The sequence below is a fragment of the Sinocyclocheilus grahami genome, unplaced genomic scaffold (assembly GCF_001515645.1).
Source record: "Sinocyclocheilus grahami isolate Dianchi unplaced genomic scaffold, SAMN03320097.WGS_v1.1 scaffold268.1, whole genome shotgun sequence".
Lineage (NCBI taxonomy): Eukaryota > Metazoa > Chordata > Actinopteri > Cypriniformes > Cyprinidae > Sinocyclocheilus > Sinocyclocheilus grahami.
In genome coordinates, this window is record NW_015505447.1 from 1,546,921 (window position 1) to 1,558,552 (window position 11,632).

An 11,632-nucleotide genomic window follows, 5' to 3' on the forward strand; every position below is an offset into this window, starting at 1 on the left:
TCTTTTAACAAATTTTTTTTAAATTAAACATTATATAAACTTAAATAATAACGTATACATATTCATGTACAAAAAAAATTACAGTTTCTCAATTTAAACACACAGAAGCATTTGAGCATTTTTAAATACATTTCCAAAACAGCATTATGAATTTTGTATTATAAGCAATATCTACTCTTTAAAAACACTCCTTAAGCTTTACAATAATAGATTTCTTAATAGTTGCATAATTCATTTCTTTTATCAAATTTCTTCACACAAGAAGCTTAAAAATATGGATATTACAGCTTTTTCTGTATACTTCAATATATTGCAATTGAGAAACTTGTCTTACTTAAACATCAGAACTATTTTTGATATGAGCCGGTGTATGTTTGCTTTTAACAATAGTCTTCCAAATTGATCTTTTCTAAAAAATTAAATACATTTTAACTGATATTTCAAGTAGAAATGTCGTGTGTAAGTTAGTACTGTCGGAACAAAAGCTCTCCAGCAGTTTAATGCATTAAACTCCCTTCAACCTGCAACCAAACCGCAGCCTTTTCATCCAGAGGCTTTATATGCATTCAGAAGTGTTTGTTTATTTAATCCCGTGGTGTTTATTTGGCTATATATATATATATATTAGATGGAGAGAAAACGGTGCTATTGGTATTTTTGAATTTTGCAGACCACTTTAAAAACTGAACGGTCTTTAGTGATGAGAAGGGGGGCGTTTGGTCACCAAGTTAAGGAGGCCGATCTAGATCTATATCTAGAACATCTTTTCCAGTCATTTGGAGTTTTAAATTGATTTTCAAATAGTTCAAACGCCTCTTTAATTTATTGCATCAAGACTGAATGAAGTAGTTAGGTCCGATTCGTTAACGAATCGTTCTTTGACTCGGATCTTTTCAATGAGTCGGTTCGCGATTCTTTCAGAAATCCGCCTGAGCTGTTCTTGAGTGAAAAATAATAGCATTATGACAAAATTAGTCTCATTAAAATAATTATATCTAAATTTAAAACTCTTTCAAAAGAAAAATTTAAATTTGATTGTTATTTATAAATGCGAATTATATTCAGGAACTAAAGGATCGAAACACAGCGTAAACAACATTATTATTTTTTTTAGCCAGTGTTATGAATTAAGCATTTAGCAGAAATGACTGCCAAATTTCCATCACTTGAATGTGCCAAAAGCCTATATGATTTTGATATGTATCTCCACAGTTTCCTTTGAGTAGTTTTGTAACATGACCCAAAACATTTGCTCTTTCTCTTTGCAGTCACGAGAAACCGGAAACCGAGGAGGTTGTTCAGCTGCAGGAGGGTAAGTAAAAACAAGCATGTGCGGATGCACTGAGTGATGCATATATCCATATACCACTGTTTGTTTGTGGTGCGTTTCTCAGGAGAGGGGGTGGGAGCGGAGGAGCAGGCAGCGGTTACCATAGCTAGTGTCCAGCAAGCAGCAGCCTTTGCAGACCACAATGTTCAGTACCAGTTCCGGACAGAGAACGCTGGTGGACAGGTCAGTGCGACCTTTGACCTTTCCAGGGTTCAAACTGGGGTGACTCTGTAATAAAACATGACCTGGAGTACTGTGTCTCAGTAACGGATCTTATGAGAATGCTTTTATGAACATTTTCACTTCATGCTATATCAAAAGAAGACATTCAGTAAAATGACTTCTTAAAATCTGGGTGTGAGGCTTGTGATGGACTGGCCATTCATGCCGGGAATTTCCTTGCCTGTGGCTCAAGACGCTGAGTTAGGCTCCATTATTAGGCAACCCTAATAGAGACAAAAAGGTTTGGATTATAGAATGGATGGATGGACTTCTGAAAAGATTTATTTAAAGATACAGCTCACAACTTTGAAGGCATTTTTAAAATGTAAACATTTCAGAACAAAATAAAGTTGACCTTACAGAACTGGGCTAATAGTACTCAACATCCCACTTATAAATGTTGCGGGGAAGTACAGTTTCATAAAACTTCAATGGCTAATTTTCATAAACGACCTATTTAAAATTTTCAGAACAAAATCAAGTTCAAAGAACAAAATAAAAAATGTTTGGTCTAAAATTAATTAAATATAATCTAGAATTACAGTAAAATTATACTTTTTATAATCAAAAGAAGGGGTGAGCCACTGGCTCAAATTACCCCACTCCTACCATCTTAACAAACTTATATCATCCAGCAGTTTAGAGATAACATCATGCTACATTACTATAGCCTCATATTATAACTTTCTAAAGCTCAAACACATGCATGATATTTTTCAAATTTGTCTGTGATTGTTCAGACACAAAGCAAAAAGAGTCCTTGAAAATAAAAAATCACTTTTTGAACAGCAAAACTTTTTTTTTTTATAACCTAAATGTAGTTACAAATTATTCCATGGGTCTCTCTCCATCACAGGGTTAGTAAAATGGTTAACTCCTCAAATATGTGTGGTCATATCACCATCTTGTTTATGGTTGTCTCGAAACAAGGGGTGGCTCAACTTCCCCACAGGCTCAAATCACCCCGCTCTCACCTATAGGCATTATTTTAGCTAACTTATATTCTAGTATGTAACATCAACTGTTCATTATAATAAGATTCTTGATAGATAAAATCAAGTCCAATCCTGCTTTTTTCTTTACTGTTGAATATCCTGTTTCATTAAGAAATGTCAAACTATGAAACTAGGTTTCAAATGGGAATTCAAGTTTGCTTTAATGCATTTTTGTTATTTAATTCCACATATTTACATTATGTAACTTAAAGATACAAAACATTCTTACAAAATGCACCTTTGTGTTCTGACCTGATACAGGTGACATATCGTGTGGTCCAGGTAACAGAGGACCATTTGGAAGCAGCAGGAGATGGAGGATCGGCAGTCAGTGTAGTGTCCACAGCTGCCTTTGCGAGTGCACAGCAAGCAGTAGCACAGGTGTGTATGGAACAGACTGGATGAAAGCATGGAGTAAAGCAATAAATGAATGCAGTGTCAAATTTGCCTGCACGTCTCTCATATTTCTGTATCTATCTTTCTACAGGCTGTCATCCAGAACCCTTTCAGTAATGGAGGCAGTCCAGTGGGGGAAACGGTGGGGGGAGAGACACGCTTTGCCTACTTCCCAGCAGCAACTGTCAGTGACGGTACAGCTGTCTCAGTGCAGGCCACATCTGATCCGACCCTCACACAGGCTGGAGGTCAGTTTCACATGCCAAAGTCCAAAAACAGTGTTTGCCATTGACATTGAGCAAATAACCTATTTTACCGGTTTACATGTAAATCAATAACCTGGCAATGCAAGTAAGCAGCATTTAGAAGAATTGTATACAAGTTGTGATGGTAAATTAAGCATTAAAACCAACAGAGTACTCAAATGTCAGTGGGAAACATGCACAGTTTTTATGACTGTACCACTTGTCCTATGGCTGCACGAAATGAGAACATTTAAAAAAATGTTTTATAATTTCTTGGGTCAGAAATGATTAAGAATTTGCAATATGTTTCCTCCTCACCACCGCAAAACACTCACTGTGGCTGGACACACTTAAATCTGCTGTAAGGATGCTTTCCGGTCACAGATTACACATGCTATAAACAAACAGAATGCAGGTTAAAGTGTTTACATGCCGGGAGAAATTGGGGTAATGTGCAAAATTCTATGAATCTGTGTCATTTGGTTTGTTTAAGCCGTTTTTTGACCTTATGAAAAATAAACCAAATCAGTTTAACACGCATGACCACTAGGGTTGTGACGGTGAGGAAATTTTCCCACCGGTTAATCGACATGTGACAACACCGGTAATACCGGTATCACCGCGGGGACGGGGTGTTCCCTCTTTTCCTCGCTTTCCTTCTCTTTTAAATAGCTTGTAAAAGTGGTGTGCTTCACTTTCAAATAGCGGCAATTCGGAGTAAAACAATTGTTCGTTTGAATTTTCCCTCTTTTCTTTGCTTTTAAATAGCTTAAAAGCGCCGTGTGCATTTTACTTTCACTTTCGAATTAGCGGCAGGTCGGCGTCAATTGCTTGAATGCAACAACAAAATACAACGTCAAACTCACTTTAGCCTATATATAAAACGCAGAACTTTTATTAACAAGACAAATAAAAATACACCATGCTATAGGGCAGGCTATGCCTAATATAAAATAACAAATAACTTACTTGCATAAAGTTTAATAGGTATACAAAACTGGAAATAAGTAAACATGTATAATATATAACCAAATAAATAAGAAACGTAGAACGTTTATTAGCAAAACGAATGTCAAATAAATAAATGAAACAAAGTTTAAATAAAGTAAAAATCAGCAAACAATGTGGAACCAATTAAATAAGAAACGAATGTTTAAAAAAAAACTTCCAAAATCACCTTAGATAAACGGCAAAAGTAAACTGGCTTTTCAAAATCCAAAATATTGCCAAACAGGCGCTTTTGCATCTCGTTTCGAAACTAAATCATCCGCGATCGTCTTGTCTGTCTCACTCCACTCTTCTTGTTAGTCAGCTCGACTCACTCTCCTCACTGGAGAAATTAAATCTGATCTGTGTGATGCGACTGTCGTTCGGCACGCTGCATTGAGCAGCCGCGTTCAGTTTTTATTTGTAGTGTCTGTTCTTTTACTGAACTAAATTATTTTTATTACTATAAAAAAATCAAAACGACGGTGGGGGTCGGTGACGCGGTGGACAAGTGACGTAACCGGTGTTGCGGCTTAACCATATCAGCACTATCACCATCAGCACTGTCTATCGCGGCAAGCCTAATGACCACCCATGTTGTCAGCTTAAGCGTAATTGGTCACACTCAGTGGTAGTAAGTAATGTTGGTTCTAGTATGTCAGTGTGCCAAAAACGTACAGCGTTAATCACAGATGCTGCAGGTGCACATTTTTTCAAATGGTGTTTTTCAAACATTTATTTTAACATTTTCATTTTTGTTTACCCTAGGCCAGTTTTACGTGATGATGAGTCCACCAGATGTTTTACAGACTGGAACACCACGGACCATTGCCCCTCGTACACACACTTACTCTACGTAAGTATGATCATGGATCAACATCCCTCATTTTTCCCTGTCTGCACGGCCCAGTCCAACCTTTCAACCTAGTGCTATGTACATAATGATTTGATCCCTTCACGTTCCCCCTAATGAATTTCAGTTTGCAGAACAACGAGAATGGAATTTCAGATCAAATCCTGACGAATTTTCCTGCAAAACGCCTCAAATTGAGTGTGGAATTAATTAAAAAATGCAATGATTTCACATATAAATATGCAAAGTATTTTCCAATCAGTTTAAGTGCAGTCAGAAAAACAACCCAAAAAAAATGTGTCCCACTTGCCTGCTATCCCCAGAGACCTTGGTGAACGTGAGATTCTTCAACACAGCAGATCAGACTGGTGAGGAAGACCTTTTACATCCCCACCCCCTCTCAGCTGCCAGCCTGTCCTTCTCTAGATGCTGCCGCTGTTGAGCAGCTGGCTTTTAAAGGAATAGTTCGCCCAAAAATGAAATTTTGCTGAAAATGTACTCGCCCTCATGCCATCCAAAATGTAGTTGGTTTCTTCATCAAAACAGATTTGGAGAAATTCAGCATTAATTCTCTTGCTCAACAATGGATCCTCTGCAATGAATGGGTGCCGTCAGAATGAGAGTTCAAACAGCTGATAAAAACATCACAGTAATCCACACAACTTCAGTCCATCAATTAACGTCTTGTGAAGACTTTCCACTGGAGGAAGCGTTATCATGGAATGTGGACTAGTATTGATGGATTTGTTTCTTACGAACATGCAGCTTTTCACTTCACAGTATGTTAATTGATGGACCGGAGTTGTGAATTACTTGTGGATTATTGTGATTTTTTATTTTTTTATTTTTTATTATTTTATTTTTTTTAATCAGCTGTTTAAATTCTGATTCTGATGGCACCCATTCACTACAGAGGATTCATTGGTGAACAAGTGATGTAATGCTAAATTTCTTCAAATATGCTACATTTCTTTTTTTTAGAAAAAATTAAAAAATTTTGGGTGAACTATACTGTATAAATATTACAGATGTGTTTGAGTTTTCTTCATATTCAGAAGACATCAGTTGAATAAATTCTAGCCTCTAAAAACCGAAATGAAGAAAAATCAAAGGGTTACATGTTTGTTTCAGGCTTATTACTTGTTTATCCAGATTTAAGCACATCTTTGGGTAGATTCAGTACTGAACTGTTGTTATATCAGTAAACGAGCTGGAGAAATGTTTGTTTTCAAGTAGGCTTTAGCTGTGTTGTGTCCTGCAGATTCATTTGGTGGTTTTGGTAGTTTTAATAGTGCAGTAGAGCAAGCTCACATAAGTCTCCTATTTTTCTCTTCTCTCTCTACTTGCGCAGGAAAATTGATGGCCCCCGGGCACCTCGTGACGAGAGAAGAAGAGCACAGCACAATGAAGGTGAACTAATGCATGTCTTAGAGCTCAGAATATGTACAGTTTCAGTGGAAGCAAGAACATCTGTACAAAGCAGTTACATGATCAATGTCCCAAATTTAGCTGATGTAAAAAATAAACATACATTTTCTGAATATTTCGTTTATTACAGTATTTTTTCCTTTGGATTACTTTTTAGTCAACATGAAACTACAAATCTAGGGGAAAACATAGAACTGGAATTGTATCCATCAGGAATGGATTGCATTGTAATGTGCAGTTACAAAAGAAATGTAACGCTTTAATAAAACATTCTAAATACAAATATTTATTTTCTTTCAAATAGCATATACCGATAAGTTGTTTACAGTTAAAATCAGGAACGTACATCAGGGAGAGTAAATGGGATCAATTTGGATTTCATATTGACTTATTGGAAGTAATTCAGTGTATAGAGTAAAAGTAGATCAGTTTGGACTATTGCTAAATGGTTTTATTGGTGTTTCTGCAGTGGAAAGGAGAAGAAGAGACAAAATCAACAACTGGATTGTCACACTGTCTAAAATCATCCCAGACTGCAATATGGAGAGTACCAAAACGGGAGCAGTAAGTAATAGCACCAGATCATTTCTTCTTTGGACCTATTGTACCTCTTTACACCTGCTAATGTTAATGGACTGCTTGTTGTCGTCATTAGAGTAAAGGAGGCATCCTGTCTAAAGCTTGCGACTACATTAGAGAACTCCGACAGACTAACCAGAGGCTGCAGGAGAGCTACAAGGAGGTGGAGCGAATACAAGTGGACAATGAGCTACTAAGACAACAGGTATTTTTGTTGGTGGGAGTTGTTTATGTAAAATGTACAGTGGGGTCTCAAAGTCAGATTACTAGTTAAGATGCTCCTTTTTGCTTCAAATTAAAAAAATTTTAATTGCAGATATAAATAACAATACAAGTGCTGGTTGAATAGAAAAATTTACTTTAGGTAGTTTGTCGCCCCTTTTGCTTTAATGGCAGCAACACTGGAGCTGCATGAACTCCAATTTCAAAAAAATTCTTTTTTTTCAAATTCTGTTTTCTATTAGAATTTTTCTGGATTCCATTTTTAATTGGTTTAATTACATTTTGATAATCAAAAAGGACGTCTAATCAGTTGCGTTTATAAAAATGTTAAATTATAATAATTTAAAACTTAAAAATGTAACAATAGGGTCTTATGAATAGCGTTTTATTTTTTCAAGAAATTCTGTTTCAGTTTTTCTGGGTTCTGTTTTATTTATTTATTTGTACAGTAGTACATTCATTCATCTTTATGCTTCAAATTAAAAAAAAATTTAATTGCAGATATAAATAACAATACAAGTGCTGGTTGAATAGAAAAATTTACTTTAGGTAGTTTGTCGCCCCTTTTGCTTTAATGGCAGCAACACTGGAGCTGCATGAACTCCAATTTCAAAAAAATTCTTTTTTTTTCAAATTCTGTTTTCTATTAGAATTTTTCTGGATTCCATTTTTAATTGGTTTAATTACATTTTGATAATCAAAAAGGACGTCTAATCAGTTGCGTTTATAAAAATGTTAAATTATAATAATTTAAAACTTAAAAATGTAACAATAGGGTCTTATGAATAGCGTTTTATTTTTTCAAGAAATTCTGTTTGTTTTTCTGGGTTCTGTTTTATTTATTTGTACAGTAGTACATTCATTCATCTTTAATAATTAAACTAATCTTTTAAAATGTAATCAAATGCCTTGTCAAAAGTTCCTTTCAGTTTTTCAGAAACGGTAAACAAGAGGTTTACAGTTTCAGTTTAAAAATGGATGACAAATTGTGATATTGTGTGATATTCTTTAAAAAAAATAATGCCTTAATGTATCCTTAAGTAAAATGAATAAAATCCTCAATAGTAAATTTATGAGATCTGTGGTGTTTTGCTTACCAAGTCCGATTGGGCAAATGGTAATATGTTGGATGTCCATTGCCCTACAGATCGAAGACCTGAAGAATGACAATGCACTGCTCGGAGCTCAACTACAACAACACGGCCTGGAAATAAGTGAAACTACATCACAGTGACAAAAAAACAACAAAAAAACATTGTCACAAATAAAAAAGTGAAAGTGACGTGACAGTCTCAAGTGGAGAAATAAACCCTCAATGACTCACTTGCTCGCGCCTCATCACAGACTTAAGATGTTTTGCAACTCAAGTAGGGTATGAATGCTTATCTGATGCACAGACACACATCCTTCTGACAAGAGACCCTCTGACCGGTTTGAAAATAACATCTGCTGTAAGCACATTTTGTTTTGTCCTTCACCCCCGTGAGAACTCAACAACTTGGACTCAGTTGATATGGAATAACCCTCTTCTGCCAGAAGTATCCCGCTTGCCACAGGTTTATGTCTTTAGCTTCAATCTTGGATTTGTGAACCAGTTATTTGCCTGCTCATGCCTAATGCTTATCTTTTGTTCTGTTTGAAACATTTTGTGGATTTAATTTTTGCTACATCGTGCAAATGTTACTTCTGTCTCATAACATGAAGGTCTTTTTTCGAGGGTTCTTCGGTATTGTATTTATTAGCTTTCAAGAAATTGCGCAGCAGCTGCAGGTATACAAAACATTTGGCTGATGTTTTGAATTTGATTTCGTTTTTCTGTCCTGCAGTCCTTCCATGTATCAGAGTTTGTGAAATACATTCATCAGGCTGATCAAAGACTTGACATCAAGATTAATTTACAGTATAAATTTGCTTAGAATGTAAATTAAAGTGCATGGAGTATGTTTTCATTTAAAATGGAGACTTGTGATATTTAAAACTGCATTACCTATAAATTTCAGTTTTCAGAGTCCATTATATTTAATACACTGTGATTTTAGTGAAGGATGAACGAGTAGCTCAGGGTTTTGAGGTGCAGGAAAATAGCCGAGGCTCTGGAAAACCCCACTAACCTTGTAACCCTGCACATTTTGCCCTATGGCTTTAACATACTAGATTCAAACATGTACTGTATATATCATGTATTTCAACCAGTTGTTCTTATGTCATAAATTAATTCAAAGAAATGTACTTTATAAGCCCTAATTCCCAGGCTCATTTATCTATGTCAAATAAAATGGAAGCTGCACAATAGAAACCGATAGAATTGCTACTGCTAGTAGTGTTCTGGCTTATTTTGTTGTAGCTTATCTTCCATCTTATTTTGTAACGGTCCTAATTTAGGTCGTTGATTTAAACATTGATCAACAACAACATTTCGAACAATAAAATGGGAGATGAGCTTTAAAAATCAAACTCCGTTCAATTGTAAGAGCATGAGCATTAATACCTGATGGCAATGAGAGTTATTGTTAATGAGCTATGCATAAGGAAACCAATTCTTTTAGGCCCGGTTTCACAGACAGGGCTTAGACTAAACCAGGATTAGGCCATTGTTCAATTAGAAGATTTAAGTAATTTTTATTGACATGCCTTAGAAAAAACATTACTGGTGTGCATCTTGAGACGAAACAAAGGCACTGATATATTTTAAGATCAGTCAGTGCATGTTTCTTTCAGTTAAAACAGCTCAGACTTCCACTTTAGTCTTGGACTAGGCTTAAGCCTTGTCTGTGAAACCGGGGGGTTAGTGTTTACCAGTTTATCTCCTAGGTTTTAAAGCCAGTAGACCCAAGTCTGGGAATGAAAATGAGGCTGTGAGGATAGAAGTACAGTGTGTTCAATGGATTGTGCTGTTCTTTAACATATTGATTGTTCAGCTGACACAACGTCTTGTTGAAACAAAAATTCAGTAGACAAAAACTCCATAAATCAGGTTTGAAAGTTGTCAAAATTATGTGATCTAGGACCTTTATACAGTGCCGTTACAAAGACCAAGTCTATCTCTCAGAGCCTTGTTTTCATTCATGTTCAATTCAATATGGCGCCTAACCTGATGAAGGTCTATTCAGGCCTGTGTTTTCATCAGATTGTAAACCACCTCAAGTTAAACCTCAAACAACCTGTGATCATAGCAAACCAAGTGTTGAACCAGTGAAACATCAAAATAGGTTTAAAATATTCCACATAGCAATACAGAGAGGGCACAGATAACCTCTAAACACTCTCTCTGTCCTCTTCACAGTATTAATGCTGTACTTGAATGACTGTTGAATCCAGAACTATAGTCTAATGCACTGCTGCTTTAAGATTAGAAAGAATATTTTTATTCATGTATGTCTGGTTGAATTGAGGAACCCTTAGCATGACATTCTTACCACTGGTTTGATATCTATAAGCTATACAACACAGTTGCTTTTGTTATACCTAATGACTGTTGATGTTTATGTATGTACTTGTATAAAAGAGAAACCCAGTGTTACAATATGTAGTTATTTTTCTTTGAAAGAAACAAAAGTGCTGAAATAAATTTAAATGAACTCCTATGCAGTTAAACATTTTCTTATCTTTTACCACTCCAGTACAATCACATGAAAAGACATTGCCTTGTGACAGTCTTACTATTTCACTGGTTCTCACTGCTAGATCTTCCAGAGGACATCTGATCACATAGGAAGGTCTCTTACAGTTGCTCTGTTTATCATTAAAAAATTCATTAGCGTCTGTCTAACATTCTATGAAGTAATAATCTAACTGCGATTAGAGATCATGATTGAACAGTAGAAAAAATAAATAAAACTGCATGCACTCTCTGGGCTGCCATAGTTTCTAAACAGGGCACATTCCTGTTTCTCTGCTCCGAAAGTGAGTTAAGTTTCATTTCTCAAGAAAGAGAAACATAAATGTGTTGTGTCACAAGTTACTGTAAATATTGTGGCTTATAACAGGGTCATTCTCAAAACAAAACCAAATCTGACATACAAAACATTGAAGTTTATTTTTTTAATTCAAGATAATTATTTCAAGTCAAATTTAAAATCAGCAAATGTTTTGTTTATTTTTAAATGAAAATCTTACACATTTGCACAAACGTTAAACAATAACACGTGACAAGTTTAACTGAACCATAAAAAAAAATAAATAAATGTAAAATATTAACTTTTGCAACACAGCGGGAACAAAAAGGAAACAAAATGTAACTAAATGCAATAATCATTTCTCAAGAAAGAGAAACATAAATGTGTTGTGTCACAGGTTACTGTAAATATTGTGGCTTATAACAGGGTCATTCTCAAAACAAAACAAAATCTGACATACAAAACATTGAAGTTTATTT

At 35.4% G+C, this 11,632-nt stretch overlaps 1 protein-coding gene across 1 annotated transcript; it reads left to right on the forward strand.

The window, feature by feature from the left end:
* Positions 1-450: 450 nt before the first annotated feature.
* LOC107599575 (upstream stimulatory factor 2) lies at positions 451-9,021 on the forward strand. The gene is made up of 11 exons (XM_016291218.1): positions 451-455; positions 1,269-1,312; positions 1,395-1,513; positions 2,809-2,928; positions 3,035-3,191; positions 4,944-5,031; positions 5,352-5,396; positions 6,380-6,438; positions 6,926-7,020; positions 7,112-7,240; positions 8,405-9,021. Exons 1-11 carry the CDS (start codon positions 451-453, stop codon positions 8,489-8,491), a joined length of 948 nt encoding a protein of 315 aa, XP_016146704.1. The 3' UTR covers positions 8,492-9,021.
* The last annotated feature ends 2,611 nt before the right edge of the window (positions 9,022-11,632 follow it).

Excerpts from the sequence above, each read along its gene's own strand:
- LOC107599575 (XM_016291218.1), top strand. Across the intron at positions 2,929-3,034 it reads CACAGCAAGCAGTAGCACAG|GCTGTCATCCAGAACCCTTT; the intron begins GTGTGTATGGAA and ends ATCTTTCTACAG. Across the intron at positions 5,397-6,379 it reads CAACACAGCAGATCAGACTG|GAAAATTGATGGCCCCCGGG; the intron begins GTGAGGAAGACC and ends CTACTTGCGCAG.